The following is a 25,110-nucleotide window of genomic DNA, read 5'->3' as shown; positions in this document are numbered from 1 at the left end:
GCTATGCACATTTATTTTTTCCTTCATAACATGAAGATATAAAAATTCAGACTAGCTGAACTAGATTAGAAACCTGATCTAACTATGCTCTTTAGAAAGTCTAGCACTCTTCCTGATTAGACTCTCAGACTGGATCATCAGTCTCTAGGACTGTGAAATACAGCATTTATAGTAATGTAGATCCTTATCATTGTGGTGATAGAAAGCATTTTAAGTGACTCACCACATGTGAGAAATAAAAAAGAAACTTTTTTTTTTTTTTTTTTACAGCCCAGTGCCATTTATAGATGGGATGTTGGGTACCCAACTTGGGTAAGTATAGAGATCAAATATAGGCACTATCCATGTCATAATCCCAAGCATAACTACAGCAACTCCAATGATGTTAATGCCCAAGCCAGCTTTCACCTAAAGAAGAGGAAAAAGAAAGCAGAAACATGCATCAAGACAATGAAGAAAAATTTTTAAATGCCAAAATCCCCTTTAGTACTTTTGATTAAAACTCACCATGTCCATAATATTTAAATGACCATATGAAAACACAATGGCATTGGCTGGGTTTGCTACAGGAAGCAGGAATGCAAAGGAAGTACACAAGGTAGCAGGTATCAAAATGAAAAGTGGGTTCACATGAATGGCTTCAGCCTACCAAAAAATGAAACAGAGTACAGCTGTCAAGGGATACATTTGCCAAATTAAATACAGAAATACAAACTTCCTATATTAACACAAGTGAAATATGAATGGAACTGCCTGTTGAAACAATGAGAAAACACCTTTTTTGGTAAATAATTTTTAAGAACATTACACAAGCACAAAAAGCAAAAACATTGCAAGAAAGATGATAAAGCTGAATTTGTATACAGTATATCACTGATGATCCGGATGAAGGGATTGTGTGTACTCTCAGTAAAGTTGTGAACGACACTCTGTTGGGGAGTGTTGATCTGCTGGAGAGTAGGAAGGCTCTGCAGAGGGATCTGGACAGGCTGGATGGATAAGGTTTAACAAGAGCTAAATGCTAGGTCCTGCCCTAGGGTCACAACAATTGCAGGCAGTGCCACAGGCTGGGGGCAGACAGGCTACAAAGATGCCTGGTGGAAAAGGACTTGGCTGATTCTGTAATTCTGTGAAAAGAGAAGTAATATTTCTTTGGAAGAAAGAGAAAAGGCATTAGCATGAGTCAAGGCTGGTCAGGAGGACAGTCAAGAAGTTTTGAAGAAGAAAGGATCAGATGTTTTGATAAAGATGATGAGAAGAAAGAACAGAATTGATCTAAGGACAGAAGAAATGTGAATTACATACAAAACATATCTATTAGCCCTCTCTTCTCTTTGTGACAACCTGGACTGTTAACCATTTTTGTTGAAGATGCAGTCTGGAAGAAACCCTAAGAGAACTGTCCTTTTAAGAGCTTCAAATATTCACAAACAGTAATGATAGCAAAAATTTTCACATGTTAAACTGCACTGGAGTTTTCTGAGGTAATTTTCTTCACAGTGGTTTGTATGTTTTGGATTTTTGCTGAACACAGTGTTGATAATATAGGGTTGTTTTCTTCTGGCCGAGCAGTACTTACACAGAGTAAAGGCCTTTCCTATATTCTCACTGCCACAATGATGAGAGGCTGGGGTGGAATTGGCAGGAGACATAGTCAGGACAGCTGACCCCAAGTGACCAAGGGATACTCCATACCATATGGCATCGTGCTCAGTATATAAAGCAGGGGGAGTTTGGTGTGGTGGCATTTCTTAACTGTCACGTGTGATGGGGCCCTGCTCTCCTGGAGATGGCTGAACAGCAGCCTGCCCAGGGGAAGCAGTGAATTAATTACTTGTTTTGCTTTGCTTACATGTGGGACTTTTGCTTTCCCTGTTAAATTGTCTGCATCTGAACCCATGAGTTTTGGAGCTTTTCCCCTTCTAATTCTGTCCAGGATCCCTCTGGTGTGGGAGTGAGTGAGCAGCTGCCTGTAACTTGATTGCAATCTGGGTTTAAATCATAAAATGAACTTTTCTCTAATTTTACTAATTTTTCAGCATCTCTTGTTAGAAACACCTAAAGCAACCAAATATCCAATGCACAATACAGGACAGCAAAAAACCAGCATGACGTATTTTATTGAGACTTTTTAAAACTGCTTATTTGAGCAGCTACATTATTACATAGATGATAGAGTAGATTCTGATTAAAAATTAACTTGTTATACTCACCAAAGGAGATAGTATGGGCAAAAATATCGTAATGGTAGCTGGATTGCTGGCTACTTCTGTTACTGAAGTGACAATAAGGCAGGATATCAGGATAATCAGCCACAAGGGTAATGATCCTAGAGGGGTCAATTTACTTGCTACCCACTCAGAAAGTTTTGAAACCTGCATAACGAACATGAGAACATGATTATGTTTAGCAAGTCACTGAAAGGAAAAATTTTTAAATCATATATAAACAGAACTTCTTTGCTAATAGTGAAGTATTTAGGTAAAAGAGAAAAATCTGAAATATTTTCCATATTTCTACCACATGTTTTTAAGACCATTTTTCTAATTCAGTGGTGCCCTATAGGACCCCATGCAAACTATATTTCATTTATTTATATTTGCATCTCTGAGATGGTTAGAGGAGTCTTAATCAGAAAATGGTAATACGAGTATATTAGGCTTCATAACCAGAGTCTAGGTCCAAAGCTGCTTGATTTACTGGAGTTGCCATCAGGCTCCACATGGGAATTATCTCAGTGACATTAAGGCTTTGGACACAGTGCGTCATCATAACCCCTGCCCCCCATCAGACCTAAATTAAATAAGAAACAGTAGTCATCACTGTGCATGGTCTTGGAAGCCATAGGAGACTTCTTTTTCTCTAAACCTTCTTTCTGAACATCTTGAATATTCATCACATTTATGCTGTTCAATATCACTTCAGAATAACTTGCTAAAACAAGAGAATAACTGTGAATTCACTGCATGTCTGAATTGCTCTTGACTGGGTCACGTTATTTGTTCAGTATCTTCTATAAATTGTGTTACCTCGCAGCCGTCTGCCAGTGCAAACCCGCCACCAACAAGAATAGCTATTTCCCAGGGCATGCATGACTGAAATTCCTTCCAAGTAATCAGTGGAATGTAGCCAGAAACAGCTAGAGAAAAAAAAATTTAAAAAAATATAGACCCCCCCCAACCAACATTTAAAAACATATTGACAAGCTCTTGAAGTAATCACCCTGATGAAGTACTTGGGAAATATTCAAAGACAAAAACATTATCATGTGACATGAACAAGGTCTCTGACAGAAACAACCTGCACTTCTTGGGACAGATCTTTACTGGGGAAAACTGTCACGGCTTGGAGCAATGATGTTTCCACCAGTGGAGCACTGGCCCCTTTCCTCTCCTTCCCTATGTGGAAGACAGCTGTAGGGTACCAATGAGTTTTATTTACTCAGTAAAACTGCATTATTCAGGCAGATTGCTGAGCAAATGCTGTTTCACTTAGACTCGTTTAGGTTCTGACCTTCCATTCTCTGTGAACTCCTAGATCCCATTGTTTTCAGCAGCACAACTGAATTCATAAAGAGGATAAGCCAGAGGTGTACTTTAAACAAAAAATCCATTTTGCAGAAGAAAAATTACATGATAATGAATTAATGTACAGTTTTGGGTTTTATAGGGTACCCTAATTAAGCAGTAACATTTTCAAAACATAAGCCTAGCCCTGCTCCATGCAGCCCATTTCAAAGCCCATTGCAGTCAATGGGCAGGTGATTTCCAGTACTGTCTGTGGGCTGCAGGCAGCAGCTTCCTGCACAGCACTAGCTCCTGCTGCTCACATTGTATAATTGTTGGCATTGACTTCCAGACCAGGGATGGTTTACACCCCAGTGCTTTATACCCTCTATTAAGACTTCAACATTAGTATTTAACAACATTCCTCTAACCAGTGCAATAAGTTACATTTACAGTAGCAACTTAGATACCTTATTGTAGTAAAATCGACATCAAAATATACTCAACTGTTTTCTTGATTCGATGTCCTAGGCAATGTTTTTGCTGGAATAATAAAGAACAGGAGGCCTATCACTAAGGCAGCTGTTGAATCCGTAATATAGCTTTTATATCTAAGGAGAAGTCAACAAGAAAAAAACCACATAAATATATATACTCAGGAGAAGGAGGGGAGGAGAGAGGAAGAGGATAGAGTGGCAGGAAAGTCCACAGTCTGCTGTGGACTGACCATAATCCTCTCTTCCTCATCCCTTGCACCATTAGGTGTGAAGAAAAGAGGTAGAGGAGTAAGGAATGGAGTCAGGTCGAGTCTGGAAAAAAGAGAACGAGGGGAAAGTGCTTTAGTTTTCGTCTTTGTTTCTCACCATCCAACTGTATTTTTAATTTGCAGTTAAATTAATTTTTCCCATATCAAGTCTGCCCATAATGGTAACTGATAGGCAATCAGTTATCCTTGTCTTTATCCTGACCCAGAAGCTTTTTGACCTTATTTTCTGCCCTGTCCTGTTGAGGAGAGGCAGTGACAAAGTGGCTGGGTGGGTACCTGGCAGACAATCATGGTCAGCTCCTCAGATCTATAGAAATTTTTGGTGCAGGTCCTATAAATTCATAAATAAACATCTTGAGTAAACGTGTGTTATTTTGCCACACAGAAATAAGCTGATGGGGGATATTCAGGAGTAGCTGATACTTAAACAACTAGTTTTCACAGTTTAATGATAAATTTAATAATTTTAATATGCTCTGCAATAGAGTCAGTTTAAGAGGCCTTAAAGTGCACAGTGCATACCCACAAAGGGCATTGTCTAGCTGAGGAAAAGCAGCAGAAGTTTATTATCATCTGCCTATGGCTGTTATTAGGGTCACAGTTACAAGAGTCATGTTTGTTTTGGCCATTTCCAGTACCTAAGAACTATTTGAACTACTGTTTCTTAAACTGCTTCAATATCCTTCCAATTTGTAAAGAGTAGCCCCAAGATCAGGCAAGGTGCCAAGCTGAGCTGTAAGGCCATTTTAACACATCCAAGTCTGTTACTCAATGTTAGCTGATGACATATCCCAGTCTGTCTTATTTCAGTTAAGATAGTCATTAAAATGAAAATAAATTTTACTGAAGAAAGCTATGCAAACATTTTCTTAACCTTGTTATTTTTTTTCTATTTTCTGCAAGTTCTTCTGTAAGATTTTCTGAACCAACACACCAATATATTTGTTCTCTCAGCCTCAGACCATATGCTTTCTAAATATTCAGCTATAGTAGGACCAATAATAACGTCCCATCAGATCTTCCCAGCAGCTTAATATTTTGTACTGAACCAGAGCTTTTCACTGAAAGCTAAAAACAATTCTCTCAGTTATATGCTACAATTATCTAATCCTTTGCTTTGTTAGGTGAAATTCAAACAAAACCTTAATAGGCATACCTGACTTACACCAAAACCAGCATAATTTTAGCTAACACTGTCACAAAATGAAGATGCCCTAGAAGTTGAAGTGATTCTGTAATATTTTCTGTCTCCTGCTTCCTAGTCTCTGCCTGCATAGAAAATACATTTTGAAAAAAAAAAAAATTACTATATTTTTCTGGTATCTTAAGGCAGGACGTTCTTCCTGTATATCATCTTTAGCCTAGGACCTGATACACCAGGTCTGGAGATACAAATCTCTTCCTCTTGTTTCCTAACCTACATTCTTTTAAGGCTTGCTAGAAGTTTTGAAGGAAAGCGAGATCTAGATACAGAAACAATCCATGCTGTCACTTTCCTCTAGGCAGCTCCATTTTCATATAATGTTTGAGTTTGAAAAGAGCCTCAGGACATGGTCTGGTCCAACCTCCTCTGCTCTGGCAGAGTCACTCAGAGCCAGCTGCCCAGGACTAGGTTCAGACCTAATATCTCCAAGGATGGAAAATCTAAAACCTTTCCGGGTCACCTACACAGGTAAAAAACGTCTCTTGATGTTCAGGAGGCAATCTGTAAGTTTAATTTTGTGCCCATTGTCTCTTATCCTGTCACTGAGCTCCACTAAGAAGAGCCTGACTCTTTCCTCTTTGCTCCCTCACACGTAGTTTTAAACATTGTCAAGGTGACCCTGCAGTCCCCTTCCTGCAGGGATTGTTCCTCCCCAGGTGCAGGACTTTGCACTTTATTTGAACAATGGAGTACAACTTTTCGCTCACAAATTTAGTATTCCTGATGCAAAACACCATTCTCAAAAAACCTGATTGGGACACACATAACATCCTATCACCAGTCAAACTATTATGAGGACACACACAAGATGCCATTCCAAACAGAAGTTTTTCAATCATTATCAAATTTTGAGAAAAAATGTTTTTTAAAGCCTATTTATCCAAGTTACAATACGACTGCATATACAACATCTACCTGCTTATAAGACTGCAAATTGGATTGTGCTATAAGGAAGCAGAAAACCTGTTGATTCAAGAGATCTCACAAAGACTCCAACTGAGATCACTGTAGAGAACATGGCTGTGGACAAAAATACATGGTCTTGTATTAGAAATAAAGAAAGCAATAAATAATGAAAAAAAAACCAGTACATCCAGGCAATAATCTGTAGAAGAGTGAGGGAAGCCTACCTTGCCTACATCAGCTGTAATCAGCTGCAGCTCAGTGTTGAACTTTCTGTTTCTTATGAGGCTCATAAACCCAAAGGCCAAAGGCCAACCTGGAACTCCTCTAATTGAAGCTAATATCCGACAGCCTGGAATCAGACCAGGACGTGGAAGGAAACTGCTGTAGCAGAAATGATGTGTGATCATGTGCTGTCAACAGATGGGGAGGAAACAGGCATTTTTACCCTGTGCTGCTCTCTGTAGTGTTGTACAATATTTATTAAAACATCCTGCCGTCTGCTCACAGAAGGAGGTAACGGGTGCAGGGCAGGACAGCAAAGGAAGGGTTAGTCTTTAATAAATATAAGATTTTTTCTTAAGAAAAATTAACTAGAGGTAATGTGTTTTTGAAAGGCATCTGATAAAGCTGGAAATAATGGGCTCTACTCAACACTGCTACATCAGAAATGTGGATTAAAAACTTGCTGACAATACAAAAAGTGGCTCTTAAGAAGAATGAAGGTAGCATAAATAAATAGTGGTATTTCTGCTGGGGTTTCAAAAAGATCAGTGTTTGCATGTTAAGGGGGTACTCAGTAACGTGACACTGCACACAAGTGTCTGAGAACATGAACGTGGGTGGCGACAGGGATGGGAAATTTTGTTTGAAACAAACATTTAAGCATTTAATTGAGTTCTTCAAGTGAAGCTTATAAGGTGATATAATCACAAGATACATATACTTTTAAAGCACAGAAGAGCTTTTTAATCCAACAGAGACGAAAATAGATATTTGGAAGCATATTCTGACAGAAAGCAATATGTTAGTTTGGTTTTTTTCATTTTGACAACAGACATGACTATCAAGGAAATTAGCAAATTTCAAAATATAAGGAACCTGGGCAGTGCCACCCTAACATCAAGCCTGGTTTCTTTCTGGAAATTCAGGTTCTGATAAAGTAAATTCCTACTAGGTTTAACACACAGAACACTGTGACTCTTTTGATCTTCAGCATGCTAGAATAAAGGATCAGACAGCCCTTTCTGGTTTAAGGCCCTGAGGGTGGTGCAATTCCCACCTAATAGGACGCACTCACTAGTCTCAGAGCAACGTTGTGACTTTTCATAAGGTAAAAACTCTTTTCAGGTGGCAGAACTTCCCTTAGGCTTTCTGAGACTGTGGGACAAAACCCTGTGGGAATCTGCTATCAGATTTCTGTAAGGGTGGAGAATATTTCCTTATAGGCGTTTCCTGTACCATAAACACATCCCTATCTCTGTACTTAGGTCCAAAAGGCTGAGCAATTTTATATGCAGAGGCCTTAGGGAAGAAGTGTGTAAGAGATGTAATCTGCAGTTCAGAGCACTGCTACAAGCCTCTTGGACATCACAGTGTCAGAAATACAGTTCCTAAGATCTGAGGGGTTTTTCCCTCAGATTTCTTTGTTGCTGCTCTTGTTTGTTTTGGGTTTTATTTCTAAGAATATGCCTTGCTCACAGCTGTACCTGTGCTGACCCTATGCCCCACTCCTTTATTTTCCCTGAGAAGTGTCTGTTGCTCAGAAAGTATTAACCTAATTTACTAGTTTTATGCTTATTAATATAATTGATTGATAAATTAAATCTATCTAGAAATAGTCAGGGTATGAATAGTAAGAAATGCTTCATTTCCTCTTAAAGTGTGTAAGGAAAGCTTTGTTTCTCTTCAGGTTACCTCACCCAAATTACAACATAATTCTGCTAATGTGATATGACACGTGCTTGCAGTTCCTTCCAAGGGCAACATTAGAGGGCATCCACAAAGTAACATCCCTGTGCAGAACCTGTAACCCTGCTCATTTTTGAGAATGTTCTGTTTTTCTCTGCCAATGAACAAAATCATTCTCAGACAATGATAACCAGCTTCAAATAGGAATATTTAGCTCTCTGGATGAAAATAAAAAATAATTTGAACCCTAAGTCCCATATTTGAAAGGTTTTTTACAGTGCCTGTATTTCAGTTTAATATGTAGCCCTTTAAACAATGCTGGGTGAACACGGGGTGTTAATAGGAAGCAGGAAGTGAAGTCAACCCAGCCTGATTGCTTAGCTGGCTGATTGTTTAATTAGGTCACCATTCCAAAACCCCTCCAAGAGTATAGTGTTTCATATGAGTCAGTGATCATCAGCTCTGCTGTTGTTATAAGGGAAAAACAAGAGTTCTTTTTCAATTTTTTCCTGATGATTAAAAGTAAATAATTTTAAAACAATCTTAGTTTTTAATACACTTTTAAATGGTATTTTTTGTGCAAAATAATTTTGTGGTACGCTTTAAATCTCTGAAGTGCTACAATTATTCCTTGTGAAACTCTCTCCCAGACTTTCTGGAGGAGCACTGGGAAGGTGTGTAAGTGGTGGAAATATACTTAAAGAGAGAAGGCATGAGGTATGTGTGTTCATATGTCATTTATCACAAACACAGAGGAAAACAAAATGTAAAATTACCCTTCTAGTCTAGAACTGGCCTTTGGGATAGCCTGTAATAAATATTATACCCATAAGGACCTAAACAGCATTAAATCCCATTTGTCCCAATCCTGCAACTCCCACCACTCCCATCACTCCAGAGCAAAACTCAAAACTTTATCACAGAAAAACAGAACTGAAATTACAGTAATTGCAACAAGAGAAAAGGAGATATCACAATAATATAAGTTCCTGTAAGACTGACTGATTACTTAGGGAAAGAAATCCAGATGATGCTGGAAAAGTTGCAGCAGAAGGCAAAAAACCCCTACAACAGTTCTTGACTTTTTGGTGTTCAGTTAAACTTTGACTTTAAGGGAGTTATGTATGAATGGACAGTGATTTATATCATTAATTTCAGCTGTCAAAGCAGCAGATGCTGGCCTCTATGCTATAAGTGTGCTGTCACTAAGGGCAGCAGATTGAAAAATCCTAACCAGATTTATTCTTTGAATTTCACACTTGATGAGGAAGTGGGGTACTTTGGCATCAATAGTAATGCATTCTCCCTCACCATATTAAGCCAAAAATCTAGTAACAATCCCTCTTAGGAGGCACTTTACTTTATCCTATAACGGGTTTTACACATTTCACCTATTGCTCACAAATATATGTGAAGTTGCTGGTTTATCTTCCGTATAGACTACAAAGGTTTGCAGCAAGTTTGGTCTGGCATATTTCTGAAACATTTAAAGTATTTTAATTTTTGAAAATGGGTAAGAAAAGGTATGTAGTTAAGGCACAGTACAGTCCTTTTTGGTTTATCAAAAGAGATCACTTACTTTGGGAAAAGTGAAGACCATCCTGGGATGAAGCCAGGATCTCTGGTGAACCACAGGAGGGTCATTAGAATGAACAGGACAAGTGTAACAGTTTCTGGGTAGCTATAGCAGAAGTAGAATGAATTATAAATTTTCCTGAATTGACATTTAGATTTACCTGCTCTTGTTTGCAGATTTATAGTTTGAAATACCTAATTGGTCCAAGTTTCTTGTACTCCTCCTGAATCACCTGTGATGAGGCCTCTTCTCTTGCTGTTTTCTTCTTGCCACACTTGAACATGTTTTTAAAACTAGAATGTAAAGCAGCAATATTGAATGATGAGATACTAATGTATACAGAAAAAAGTGTCCAACCTTTCCAATAGCACTTGACAAATGTAACTTTGTCACTCTACAATGCAGTACCTCCCATTTAGTTATCACTCACCAAACTGAACATCTTGGAATTAATTGACAATGCCTAGTAGAAACTGACAGAGGCAGCAACAAAATGTGTCCTGTTACTGACCAGCTCATTTGGCCAGGAAGAATGAAACTTTAACCATGTGAACTAATTGAAAGAATCAAATATATAACTCTCTTTAATGAGAGTGTCTTTAAATCTATGGCTTTGCTTTACTTTGTTTTTGAATGAAAAAAGTTTTTCTCACACAAGTAGTTTACATATTGATCAGCAGGATATTTGCTACAAGCCAAGTTTTCATTCTTAGATAAGTCTCTTATACAATGTTAAAAAGAACATTATCAACAGTCAAGAAAAACGAAACTATAAATGTTCACCTATAGAGTGGTAGGCATGGGATGATTCTGTCTGCTTAAAACTAGTCTCACTTTTCATGTCTTGCACCACAAGCAGCCATGTAATTTTGGAAGATTGTTGTCCTACCTAGCTCTCCAGATGTTAGTGAACTCATGGAGAAAAAGGCTTTGAAGAATCACCCCAAAAGACATATTGTTCTCTCCAAAACCATAAAAGCCCAAGCTGTGTGGAGACACAGAAACCCTACCACATCACCACATACAAATTTAGGAAAAGCAGAAGTTTCTTACCTCACATTTACAAATACATCTAGTTTATAACAGACATTGTTCAAATATTCAAACCAATGCCTCACTCCAATAAAGGATGTATTCCTATGACTCTTCCAGTAAAAAAAATGTATATTATTTCAGTATTCTTTTGTCTTGCACACATGCACTGATTAATGATGATGTGTGTATATTATAAAGGAGTGAGTCCACCCATTTGTGGTATGGACTTTTCACACTGGGCTGAATAGTCCAGCATTCTTATTTTACAAAATTCTTGTCCATCCAGAGATTGAGCCATACTAATCAAGGTCACAAAATCACTGTTGCTGCATTTTCTTCCTATTGAGCCTATTAAACTAAGATGCAATATTTATTCTGGGTACAAATGATCTTTTATATCAATAACCTTTAGTTTTATTGATTATATTCACTTACTCAAACCCAAGGAAAAGCCACTGGAGCCAGACCCAGGAGAGCAGCAGAATAACAATTGCAATGGGAAAGGAAAGGATAAACCAGGATCCAAAATTGATGCACTGGCAGTTTGGGTAGCGTCTGGATGAAAGCAAAAAAAACAAAGTTTAGTTCACCTTTGCAAAGGAATGAAGACTTGTGAGAATTACCAGAAAGAGCTTCTGAGGGAGAATATTTCTGGCTGGCAGCAGACTTCAGCACGAGGTGGCCTGTGGTGTCCTCTTGCCTCACCCTCCCATCCTCTTCCTGTCTTCATGACCACTACAGGAGCCAGCTGTGCCAGTTATCTGAGCAATGGATCAGCAACGGGTCTGGGGATCTGACACTGACTGAGGTGAGTTCGGTAGGGGAGGGAGGGCCATGCACAGCCTAAGCTCTGTTAGGACTATAAAGAAACAGAACTTGAAAGAAAGGAATTTTTTGAGATGAGAATTTAGCACAAGAAAATATACTCAAATGAAAAAGCTCCAATGAATGTAGAAGACAATAGTGGAAACAACACTGAAACTTCTATTATTTAGTTTTGTACTTCTACTGTTTAAGTTTGTCCAGGGATGGATATTTGTGTAAGTATTTCTAGTAATCTGAATATTGAAGTTAGGTATTCTTCATCCCCAGAGCAAATATTCCTAGGTAGAATGGATGATCAGTTAAATGTTTTTTTTAAATAATCTTTTATGTACTTCTGGTTGGATTATCTACTAGAGGTCTTGCCTGAAGCAAGGATGGACAGGACACACTGATTTATTTTCTAGACCTATTTCCTCTGGAAAACATACAAGTGTGATTGATTTTAACAATCCTCTTCCTACAGTGATTTAGTGCCAATAACAGTAAACTCTTCGCAGGCAAACTCTACAATTGCTACCCATAACTGGTCTTCAACAATTTTGTCATGTGCAATACAAAACAGTGGATGGAGGAAAAAAAGGATTTTTCTTTATTATTTTTATTTCAGAATTTGAGTAGGACTATTACTGACAATGGTAGTTTGCAGAAGAAAAAAAAAATCAGCAAGAACTATTGGATTTCAAGAGGTTTGGAACAAAATTTGCCAATTTTCTTTTCAAGACAGTTCTACTTAAGAAAGAAAATGAATATTAGAAAATGCTTTGGAAAACTTAAAACATTGTTCCATTGAGTGCAAAGTTTCAGACTGCCTTGAAATTATTTGCCTTTTTGTTGATTAATAGACCCAGATTTCTCATTTCAACAGTGCTTAGCCTCTTGAAAGTCTCCTGATGCTCTTTACTAAGCAGACTGAACTTATTTCCAGCTGTACTTAAAAATTAATAACAGATCTTTAGATAGTGCTTGTTTTATTCATACCAAGTATTGCTTTCCTTCTAAGAAAAATCTATCATCTTTTTCCATACAGCTACTGAAATACTAAAGTACTACTTAACCAAACAATGGTCATCTTGTTGCATGTATTGGCAGATCACTTACAGGCTTTCCCTGTGTAAGGTAAATACAAACAGGCAATTTCATTTTATCTCAGTAAAAAAAAAAAATAAATTTAAAAAGAATTAGAATCAAATAATATCAAATCAAAGGGCAAGGTTTCTAATGTGTTTTAGGGGAGCCATGTGAGAGCTCAAAAAAAAATGTTAAACTTCTGGACTAAGACAAATACAAATAATATAATATAGTCTCTTACGAATTGAAGTGCTCAGCAAAAATCAGATTAGTTGATGTTCCTGTGATTGTGGTCAGTCCTCCAATGGTAGCAGAATAAGCCACACATAAACACATCACTTTGAAAATCCCACTGTATTTGTCATTTCTTCTTTTTCTCTCTTCTTCAGCAGGTGGTAGGTTCTGCTTAGAAAATATGTACACTGATTAATGTATAAAAAGGGCTCATCATCAGGCACAAAAATAGAATTTGAGGATATCTCAGAAGAGCCAGACAATTTACAGGCAATGTAGTTGTTTGCAGTGTGGCTTGGTTCACAGTTACACTGGTAATGCAATTATTCATGTAAAGGAAAGGAGGCAGAGTCAAATCCTGAACTCCCATTCCTGATTTGTCTTAGTCTTTACAGAATTGCCTCTGTATAGACTGATACATATACACACACTTGATATGTAGAGTTTGTGCTCAGGTGAGGTTGCTTTAACTTGTGTAAAATGGGAGGACAAAGCCAGTAATGAAGTAGCTATGCAAGCAAAGTTCATGCATGTGTCTGACTACAAGTATATTTCTTATTCACATGTAACCATCTTCATTACAACCTGTGCCATTTTAGGTGTGGCATAGAAGTGCAATTTAGGTTAAAACTAAGTTTCACTGCATAATAAAAAGACACTTTAAGTACCTGTTCATTTCCTTTTTCATTTTCCTTTTCAACTGTGCATACAGTATTACCCACATTGTTGCTATATCTGGAAAAACAAAGGCAGGTATTGTAGCAAACAGATATTCTATTTAGATGAATTCTTAGAAGAGAATTTACTGAATTAGTAACAATTACCCATTAACTGTTTTTTCTTTCTCTTTCCAATCTGGGTTTTCACATTCTCCTATATTTTCTGTAAGACAGTGATGCAAAGACAGAAAATCATTTGAGGGAGTAAAACTGGAAAGGCTCCATCAATGTCTCATCCCGTGCACTTACTTCACATTATCCCATCAATACATTTGCAGGCACCAATCTCAGAAACAGTTGATTTGGGCCCTACTCCTTCATGACTCCTGTTCCTCAGAATCTGAATCTTCTCATGAGGAGAAATATTCCTAATTTACAATCCAACTGTGTAGGTAATCAGTTTAGATTCAGTTGTTCTTCCAGCATTATCTCATAGCTTAAAGAGCTCTTTTCCTGTGCTAACATTTCATCCTTAGCGTATCTATAGCCTGGAGTCATATTTCCTTCCAGCCATCTTATGAGGCTGATAAGCCAGCCCCTTCCCCTCTCCCCTCCTCTCATCCAGCTGCCAGCTCCTGCACCTGTTCAGTTTTAATTCATCTTTGTGGTCATGAGAGAGCTCGCACACAGCAATCCAAGAGAAGTCTCACAGTGAAGCACGAGACGATGCCAGCACTCCTCCGGCATTTAACTGTCCTTGCTGTGTTCCTGCCTGCCCAGCGAGGGTGGCAAAGCCAGAACTGCGCCTACCGTGCAGCTCCAGGGCTGGGTTGACGGAGCCGTTAGAGCAGGACATCTCCAGCTCATCAGCTTCTGCTTCAGCTCTGATGATCTGCTGAGCTACAGCTTCTACGATTGGCATCACCATGGCAGCAGCAGAGGTGTTGCTGAGCCACATTGACAAGAAAGCACAGCTAACCATGAAACCCAGCATAAGCCTGGAATAGGAGAGAAGAGTCTGTGACTGCTACAGTAACACCTCCTATCATCAGTCTATTTAATATAAATGAGAATTTTGTCAACAGAAAAGTTGAAACACTGAAAATTTTAAGTTTGTAATTCTGAGAACATTTTTGAATTGTAATTGTCTTAATCTAAAAGACACTGAAATTATCATATTTTAGAGGTTGAAATATGTTTTAAAGTGAAGCAGAAGCAATAATATTTATTTACAGAATTACACTGAATTTGAACCATCTTTGAAGAAAGAGTAAGAAATTCAAATGAAAGTTAAAATGGCTATGCTGCTGATGCTATTAATCTCATATTGTACGGTCTAGGTCAAAACCCTGGAGTTATCACTTAGACAGTTAAGTTCTCTAGATATACCAGTTCAATTGTTATAGGAAGAAATATTAAAAATTCAGAAAGAGGTACAAAACTTAGTTCTTATTCAGAGCACCAAGACAAGTATAGCCATTATTTGGGCTTCAATAAATGTCACCTTTGTTATTAAATGGGAAAGGGAAGGTCATTACAACTCCTTAATCTGCACTTGGCTCAACTTTTTGTAAGCTTACTACAAATAGTAATGCAATGCACTGAATTGCATCAACAACTGAAAAATCAAACATTCCATGTCACATCTGGTGAAGTTGGATTGTAAATTTAGAATACAGGTTACAATGTTGTTTTTAATGCATTTCTTGGAGTTGGAAATGCGAACAGTCCTCTTAAATCCCTGTTCCAAGGTGCTGTCACTGACATTAAACACCTGCCATACATCATCATAGCAAGAGAACTTAGTGGAGGGATGGTGGTTTTGCATCTTTCCATCAGAAGACTTCAGTGCAATTTGTAAAGTTCTTTGCATATCCTTGATCAGAAGCTTCACAAAAAAAGTCAATTTTACTTAGTACATGAAGCCAATATAGATATTATATAAAAATCATGTAAACATTACTTGATGATGTAAAAATACCATCAAAATGTCTCTTATAGCCTTTTATTTAAATGTCAACAACATTTCAAACTGGATTTTTTTCTCAGTAGGGGAACCTTGTCTTTCCCTGTGCACTTTTAACTGCAATGATGAAATGATCTGTAGACCAGCAAGTCACAGACCTGATTCAACAAAAATTGTCATCAGTAGTATAAAACCCATTAATTTAGGCAGTTTGGATTAGGTCTGCAGACAGAAGTTGAGGAGGAATTTCTTATATAGAAAATATGGGTCAGAATAAGCACACTGAATATGAATTTTCACACTGCAGAAAAATGCCATTTTAGTAGAACTTGCAAGAGCATTAAAAAACAAAAGCAATTTAAGACATTCACTAATGTATTCCAAAATGATTCATCATAAATTTCCAGCATTAGATGGATTGATGGTCAGGTATAATGGATGGTCGTGTGACCATTTAGTACAATGTGGTGGGCTCTACTGAGGGACTCTAAAAATGATTGCAAAATAATAAAATATATCCTATTCTGTTCAGCCCCAGTTTTTCTGCATTATTTTCTCTGTGGCAATTGTTATAAAAATATTATACATGAAATCTTGGATAATTATTTCATTATATCCAACTACAAAGTCACTCTTTGCTTTGTAGTGCAAAAAATCAGTATTTTATTACCCTTGCAGCCTGTATAGACATATTCACCTTTCTCTGCTAGTGTGCAGACTTTACTGCATAGCTCAAATGAAGAAAGCCTTTACAGGATTACATAAAAATCTGGGCTGTGAAAACCCCTTACGATCATCAAGTCCAACCATAGACATAGCACTGCCAAGTCCACCACTAAGCTATCTTCTGAAGTGCCACATCTACACATCTTCAAATACCTCCAGGGATGATGACTCAACCACTTCCCTTGGCATCCAGTTTCAATGCCTGACCAACCATTCACAGAAGAAATTTTTCCTATTATCCAATCTAATCCTCCTCTGGCCCAACTTGATGCTAGTTCCTCTTGTCCTTTCACTTTTCACATGGGAGAAGAGGCTGACCTTCCTTGGCTACAGCCTCCTTTCAAGGGAGTTGTAGACAGTGATAACGTCTCCCCTGAGAAGCTTTTTCTTTAGACTAAACACCCTACCTCCCTCAGCTGCTCCTCATAAACTCGTTGTCCTTCTCTGGACTTGCACCAGCACCTCAATGTCTTTCTTGTAGTGAAAGGCCCAGAACTGAACACAGGATTTGAGCTACAGCCTCGCTGGTGTTGAGTACTGGGAGACCAACCCTGTCCTGATCCTGCTGGCCACATATTTCTGATACACATCGGTTTCTCCAGAAGAATATATAACGGAAACTCCAAAGTCTCTTGCTATTTTTCTTTCACTGCTGCACCCCTTATGACCTGTAATGCAGAGGTCTCGTGCAGTGATATCTCTGCCCTGGGCTGCATGAGGCTGCAGCGTGCCCAGGCTGACCGGGCTCTGCTGTGAGCAGCTGAGGAGGGTGCAGGGAGCAGCACGGTGCCTGGGCACAGCTAGTGAGCAGGAGATGCTGAGAGCTGGGTAGATCACAGATCTACCTTCACAGATCACCTCATCCTTCACAGATCATTTCATCATAATCTTATCATCCCTTTGTCATGACCAGGAAATGTGATAGATATGAAGGATGCTTCCTCAGGGTTACAACTTTGGAGTTGCTCTGGGTATCCTCAGATGCTGGCTTCAGGTTTGACTATTCAGAGCAAGTTCCCCAGCAATGTTCATCTTAGCACAGCACACCATCCTCTTGTGTTCTCCCTTTCAACATTTCAGCTAAAAGATGAGAATTTAGGAGTGCTCAAAAGAGAAGTCAAAATAACTAAACCTGCATAGAACAGGAATACAGCTTAAGATAACAGGAGGCAGTAGAACAAGAATGTAAGGAGAATTTTTTCCAGACAGAAAGCTACCAGCTATCAAAGAGGTATCAAAATACAGGTGATATTTAAAATTAGGTCAGTCAAATTACTGATGAATAGAAATAATACAGCATTTTTATGAAATGTCATTATTTAAATCGCTTAAGAGGCATCTTATTTTTTAGGCCTGGGTTTCTGGTTTTCTGAACATTTGCTTCCTTTCTGCTTCCTGGTAAGGTGTCACGAGCATGATGTATTCTGGGAAGATAAACTTGCCCTGTGGATCTTATGAGCAGCCTTACTTGAATGCTGGCAGATGCCTCTGTCAGCCTAAACCCTTTCTGTAAGTTTGTAAAGCAAGCAAAGCAAGAGTTTTCACTTCCAAAAATATATGTTGATAGTGAGTAAGCAGAGAGTGTGATTTCTTTTACCTTATCACCTCATCCAGCTGAGAAGTGCCTATCCTTTGATCCCCACCACCTGCTTAGTTGTATGATTTTTTTCCCCTCACTATCTACTTGAACTATTTTTTTATTTTTGGGAATGTCCAGATATTTGAAAACACTATTGAAATAAAATCAGCATAGAACAAATTTTGTATTGTAGGCATTGGGTAGGAATATTCCAACGACCATCAAGAACCGGGACCCCTATATTATTTACAATCTAATCCTACTTTTTGTTCAGAAGGATCCTTATTAGGAATAGAAGCACCACAGGGAATTTTCAATTAGGATTTCAGCAAAATATTAAAGTGTCACCTACATACCATTCATATAAATTAAAATATCTGCTTTGTTTGAGTAAAAAAGAAAGGCTAGATTTCTACTGTAGAAAAAGGAGCAGGCAATTATTTCTGGAATACATAGCTTTCCACAAGTATTGTTATCCTTCAAGACACTATTTAGCACATACCATGCAGGGTTGACACCCACTAGCATCACCATTTTTAAAGCCACTCTTTTGTGAAGATTCCATTTTTCTATTGACGTTGCCAAACAAATTACTCCAATCAACAGCAGATGAAAGTCTTTAAAATAAGCAGATGCTACCTGAAACAAAATAAAAAAAAACCCCAAAAACCAAAAAGTAAAATAAACCCATTTTTAAAAATTAAATAGTGAATTTCTTTTAGCCTTTGGTGCTACCAATTTAATAAAAAAAATCAGAAAGATTATATTATGAAATAAAGGGACTCTTTTTTCTCAAAATTAGGTCATTGGAACTATTAAATATATTTAAGCAAATTACTCAAGAAGAAATGCATTAAAGTGCATATTGTTAAAACAAAATAAAAAATAAAGTTTTGGATAGAACAGCCCAAAATCGTCAGTCACTTCTTACATACATACTAAATCAGCAACTAAATATTGTCTTTGTTACTTTTTATCTATCCAACAGGCAAAATAACAACTTTAAGCATAGATTATGATTAGCTGTGATTTCATCTCTTTGGCACAAAGGTGTATAGTCAGCAGTTTGCACATGGTGTCATTATTGTGACATGTTGCCTCTGTAATATTAAGGATACTTCATAACTACCTAACATTTTCCCATCAACTGGCATTTAAACACTGAGCCACTATCTAGAAGAAATTATTAAATAAATTATTTTTTAAAAGTGAACAAGTCCTCAGGACAAAGCATGTAAGCAAGTGTTGAGGCAGAGCTACTGTGACTAGCACTCAGCAAATCCATGCAATTGCCTGACACGTTTCAACATTATGTTTTTCATTCTTTGGAGTTTTGATTCCTCATATGCACAGTATAAAACAGAGGAAAATAAAGATTACCTGCTTGGATCCCATTATACCAAACAACGGGAACATAAAGGCAGGAAGCAAAGCTGAAACAGCCAGTGGCAAAGCTTCTGTGAGCCAAAAGATGGCAACTACAAACAATGTGTATGCACATTCTGCTTCCTAGGATACAAAAGACACCAATAACAACATGAGTTGATCATCAAGGAGAAAAAAAGAATCACAATTCAAAAAGTACAACTCCATCAGTACAACTCCAAAAGTACTCTCCATCAGAGATTCCCAACGCCTGAAAAAGGTATCAGTCAAAGGAGCTGCATTTAGGGTAGTTATTATGTGCTATTGACAATCCCGATGAGATATGAAACACAGTCAGTAAAATAGGTGTAGAGAATTTTTTTCTAAGAGATAGTAAAATTAGTTCAATTCTGTCACTCGGGAACAGTGGGAAAAAAGTCAGCTGCCTATTCCTTCAAGGGCAATTAATCATCTTCTAGTCATTCTGGAGCATTCTCAGGCCATGAATTCCTATAAATCAAAAGCATTTTGCCTCTGTAAGCAAAGCTTTAAGACTCCAGGAATACTCGCAGTCAATAATTGGTCAAATGTTTTCTCTCCTGAAGTTTTGTCATCAGTAGCACTAGGGCAAGGATATCATCTAACTAAAAAAGGAATCATGCAATACTGACAAGAAACACAGTTGTTGTTTTTCAGGCTTGTAATTTTAGCGAGTGTCTTTTGCTTCAACTCCTTAAAACCAGGAAGGTTTTTTTTTCCTTTTTTTGTCTTTTTTTTTTTTTTGCGCTGCCAGGAGAGTAATTTTCAATGCCATCTGTAAAATGCAGCCCCAGACAAATATAATGAGGTGACACCTAGTTTTTTCCAAAGTATTAGAAATATCTTTTGTGAAGTTTTTAATTTATATTTCTGCTTTTAAGGAAAATAGTTTGGAACACTTACTGGCCCTGGTTAGGGTATGAAAATACTCAATAACAGCAGAGATGGTTTGTACTGGGAAATGAGCAGCCCAGTGATGTAGCTCTGGGAACCTCTGACTGGAAAACAACAATATTAAATCTAAGTCATTCAGCTGTGGCTATCACTTATTTTGGGGAAGAAATTTTGTTATGTATGAAACAATCTGAAAATATCCATTCACCTAGCAAATGTTCATCTCACTTAAGTCCTACCACATTAAGAATTTCCCATGAGTTTCCTCTCAGAAAAGAAACTGAAACATTGGATGTGAGAGTGTGAAGCACATTGCTCTGTAGCCACCATCTAACTGTGATGCAAAGACTTCTGAACCAAATTTTCATGTATTTTTATACATAACACACACATGATAACACATCACAGAATTGCATTTCAATCTGCTGGCATCAGAGCTGGACCAAATAGAGTCATTAATGACATTGTTAGATAGCTGTTTCATCAGCTTGGAGTTGTTGCAAGAGCTAGTGAATACCAGAATTTATTTCAAGCAAAATAAAAATATAAATTTTGCTATATTTAGGAACCAGAGGGAATTTGTCAGATCACTGAATTCAGTCATTTCCTATCAGACAAAACGTCATGAACTTAAAATCCTTTATTAAACAAAAAGTAATTGCAGCTCTTTTCCTGACCATTCATCTCCATTGTCAATCATACAGAGCTGTTTAAATGACTCCAAAAATAATAATGATAATATTTTCAATGTAGTCCAGACATTAGAAAACAAGTATGTGATTCTGAGCTTCATGCATCCAGTACAGAATTTTATTCTGAAGCTCTCTTCTCTACATTTCCATGAAAATATACTGGATTGGCAGAAAAATAATCACAATGCAAATATCATTATTCATTCAAGGTCACTTCCAACTCAAACTATTTGTGAGTCTGTTATTCCGAAAAGGTCTGGGAATCTCAATCTTTACATAGAGATGCAAAATAATTATCTCTCCAGGCAGGTCACTTACTTTGGTTTTGATGATAAGTGGAAGTGGAAGTAAAAGCAGTGGGGTGAGGACAATGAGCAGGAACCTTCGGTAAACCAGGAGGTAGCTAAGAATCTTCATGGTTGATGGCTGTTAGATGAACTTTCCTGAAGAAACTGCCAAAAAACATGTCTGACTTTAAATAGCTGACTCTGATTAATATTTTTCCAAGCTATCACCTTTAGCCATTGCTAAAGCAGGCCAGTAAAGCAAGTTAAAATTAAATCTGGGTCTTTACTGTTTTAGCAAGTTTATTAACAGTAGGTTGATAAGATAAGTGTCCGCCTTAAACCAAGGCTAGATGTCAGCCCTCTCAGGACTTTCTCTCCCTGCTCTTCCTCATAACAAGTTTATGTAATTACAACAGGCTCTAGACAGTCAGAAAAATAAAACCTTCCGGTGCTCTCCCAGTCACTGTTGACTTCCGTAGGAAGTCAAAACATAAAACATACATAAAATATGTGTTCGAAACCATTCGGAGCATTTATATGAAATCATAAGCAAGATAATTTTATTGAACAGAATTAAAAATTCTTCATCATCTTCTCCATCTGTGGAGATATTCAAAACTTTATAGGATAAGTTCCTGGGCAACCTGACCTGAACTTTGTTCTGTTTTGAGTAAAAGGTTGGACTAGATGACTTGCAGAAGTCCCTTCCAGTGTCAGCCTTTCTGTTGCTTTTATCTGTCTAGAATCTAAAGTATATGAGCAAAACAAGGCCTTTTTTCTGTCTTGCCAGGCAGAGAATAGCTCATTTTCTCTTCTCATGCAGAAAAAGGGTAAGTTCTTTTTTATGTACATCCTATAAAGTTTTGAGGAAGTCTAGGAGAATTTTTGAGACAAAAGTCAAAAATAAAGAAATCCTTTTGCCTGAATTTCCCCTTTTTTCATTAAAAAGAACACTTGGTACTGTATTTGTAATACAACAAAATAGCATCACATAAAGAGCAGGAAAAGATAGGAAAGGAGCTTGTACACTGTCAGTGGGTGAAGATTAAAAGGGGGAAGAGCACATTGTTTTGTGCTCAGAATCTTACATGAAGCAGAAAATCAGAAGAGGAGAAGATGAAGAGTTGAGCCATCAGAACCATCCAAAGGAAAGGTAATAAAGGTAGTTTTTTGCTATCCATATAACCTTTTGATTATAAGAATGCCATGTATCAAGGTGCAGGCAAAGCTAGTGATCAAATTGTCGGTGTTGAGTACATGCTTCTGGTTTCAGGAAGGTAGGACTTTGGCTATGGGAAAGCCATATCTCATATCTAACTGTCAGAAAGCAACTGACTGAAAACCCAAAGGTGGGAAATAAACTGCAGAAACTCAAATGAAATAACAGCCTTGCTACTGGGGAATTGGGAAAACAGCTTTGACACAACCTAGGGAGATGGGACTGAGACTTTGTGGGAAGATGATGTAAGGGATTAAAGATGTTCAAGTGAACTGGTGACTTTTGAAAGGGGGTGTTCTAAATATGTAAAGATAAACCTTTTTAAAGAATTCTGAGACAGAATTAGGAAATCTTCAAATATACAAAAATCCAAAGAGAATTTTGTGAGACCTGGAAAAATCTGTGCTATAAAGGAATAACAAGCATTTAGACTGATAAATTCTGAAGGATTGTATTATGAAATATATTTCATAGTTGGAGAAGTTGCAGAAAAGTTCTATTAAAGCATGAGAACTAAAAGGAAATTACAGGAGAGTGATTTAGTAAACAAAAGGGAAGACAAACTGCAGACAGTGCTGGTGTATTCAACATTTTCTTTTCTTAAGTCTTTACAAAGGTAAATGGAAGTCAATTTTATTATGAAAAATGGAGCACACTATGGGAGAGTGATGATGGGAGTAGTGACTATTTAGATTTAATATATGTACTCAAGCCACTAGTTCCAGAGGACATTCACACACAATTAATGGGTGATAATTCATATAGTAATCTGAGAACTATTTTAGAATATATTTAAATTATTTTGTTATACTAAATACTTGAAAAACCTTGGAGTTTACAAATTTGTAGAAAACTGGTCAGACAGAAATGGAAATTAAATATGTCACATGAACTCAATTTAGTTTTCTTTTTCCTTTGAGCAATTCACTTAGTGACCAAAGATGTAAGTTATATGCATTTTATTTCACTCCAATAAATGTTTTAGATAAACTAAGAGCAAGTCAGAGGTAAGCATAGAAGAAATGCTCTAAGCGAAATTATGCCTGTGTGTACCAATTATTTTTGAAAAGTTCTTCCTGAAGAGCAGCTGCAATTGTTATACATTCATACTTTGAAAATATTTCAAATGGCATCCTTAAGAGGTCTATTCTGCTTAGTTTTCTAGCCCATATTTTTGTTAATGTTTTTGAATCATAAACTAGTAATCAGCAGGACAAAGATAAGACCTTCTAGCTGATACCAGACCACAAAATCTGCTTTTTCAGCATTCTTAGATAATCACTGCTATAGCAAAATGCTGCGTGGAGACAGAAGTCCAGAACAAAGGAGAAAAGAGACTTCCAATACCAATTCAAATAAAATATTGCTGATGAAGAGTAGAAATGTCCTGCATAATTAACATTGAAATTCTCAAACCAGTCTGCAGGTCCCCGGTCAGCTATCAGAGATGGTCAGGAGAGAGCAAGGTGTTACCCTGAGGAGGTTTCCTTCCAAACTTATGCTGGGATGTTTCTGGACAGTCAAGCTTCTACAGGTAACCTGAGAATAGACTGGCAGATGCTTAGGGAGAGAATGAATGTGCAGTGGACTAAGTTTAATGGTGGAGAGCTGGAGATTGTCTGAAAGAATGAAATTTGGGACAAAACTTTCCTTACAGGCTGGAAGAAGGAACAAGATATGCAATCCTGTTTAAAGAATTTTAAACATACAGCTCTGCATGCAAAGACAAAAGTGGTCTTACTGTGATTTGAGGTGTTACTGAATGATTATATTAATTCAATGTGAAAAATAAATAAGGATGTATTTACCACACTGGAAAAAAATTAAAAGAAGCAGAGTTTCTAAGGATAAAAAATATTTCTAGTTGTGCTACCCAGTGTTAGCTGATCTGGGTCAGTATTGATCCCTCAATCCCTAGCCTTCTTGGAAAGCTTAATTTATTTTTCTTATGTCTTGATTTAACTGTGGACATCCCTTGTGTGTTTTCTCAGTAGCTGAATTTTCTGGTTCATTTTTCAGACCTCAGAAAAGCCTGTAGGAATGGTCCTTTTATGTTGAAATTTTGTGTAGATAGCTGTATTTACAGCTTGGTTGAGGACTGCTATTTCTCTTTAATACTCAAAGAAAACCTTGTATGCTCCAAAACATAGTTGTGTGGGACAATAAAGCAGAAGTGTTTGAGAAAGAGGAAAGAAAAATTCTCATTGTTCCAAAAGCTGATTTTTCAATACTACAAAGGAAAGGGAGAGATCCAGTTATGGGGCTGAGATGGCAAGAGGTGCATCATCACACCCTGACAGATACAATGCCACAGAAGTCATGTCCCCACTGGTTATCAGATTAAAAAAATAAACTTTCCTAGGAACTATGAGTTTCTGTAGAATGCATATTCACAGTCTGATTGTGAGTTCTTTCTTTTGAGTGATCTCAGAACTGTTTTGACTGAAGCCCTGAGCAACAAACTGTTGCACAGATCAAGCAGCATATACTTCATGCAGTCCCCATGGGCCACTCCAGGCAGGACCAGACGAGAGAAATGCTCTCTGTGCTACTGCCAGGAGCACGACTCCATTGGAGTCTCTGGCAGAAGGCACCTGCAGACACCCAGGGTCAGCAGTGCCAAGGAGCCAAGGCTATGGGCATTTTGCTCTAAGAC

At 37.5% G+C, this 25,110-nt stretch overlaps 1 protein-coding gene across 1 annotated transcript; it reads right to left on the bottom strand.

The window, feature by feature from the left end:
* Window positions 1-264: 264 nt before the first annotated feature.
* Window positions 265-21,371, bottom strand: SLC13A1 (solute carrier family 13 member 1). The gene is made up of 15 exons (XM_041405404.1): window positions 21,267-21,371; window positions 19,339-19,467; window positions 18,461-18,597; window positions 14,498-14,685; window positions 13,853-13,910; window positions 13,697-13,763; window positions 13,036-13,199; window positions 11,337-11,456; window positions 10,061-10,159; window positions 9,870-9,971; window positions 4,014-4,117; window positions 3,030-3,139; window positions 2,214-2,375; window positions 508-645; window positions 265-408 (listed from the first exon to the last, which is right to left on the bottom strand). The coding sequence occupies exons 1-15, from the start codon at window positions 21,363-21,365 to the stop codon at window positions 265-267; spliced, it is 1,821 nt and encodes a 606-aa protein (XP_041261338.1). The 5' UTR covers window positions 21,366-21,371.
* Window positions 21,372-25,110: the final 3,739 nt, after the last annotated feature.

This window comes from Onychostruthus taczanowskii, unplaced genomic scaffold (genome assembly GCF_017590055.1).
Source record: "Onychostruthus taczanowskii isolate IOZ18803 unplaced genomic scaffold, ASM1759005v1 scaffold23, whole genome shotgun sequence".
NCBI classification, from domain to species: domain Eukaryota; kingdom Metazoa; phylum Chordata; class Aves; order Passeriformes; family Passeridae; genus Onychostruthus; species Onychostruthus taczanowskii.
The sequence above is the reverse complement of the archived record's forward strand: the minus strand, read 5'-3'. Positions and strand labels throughout refer to the sequence as shown.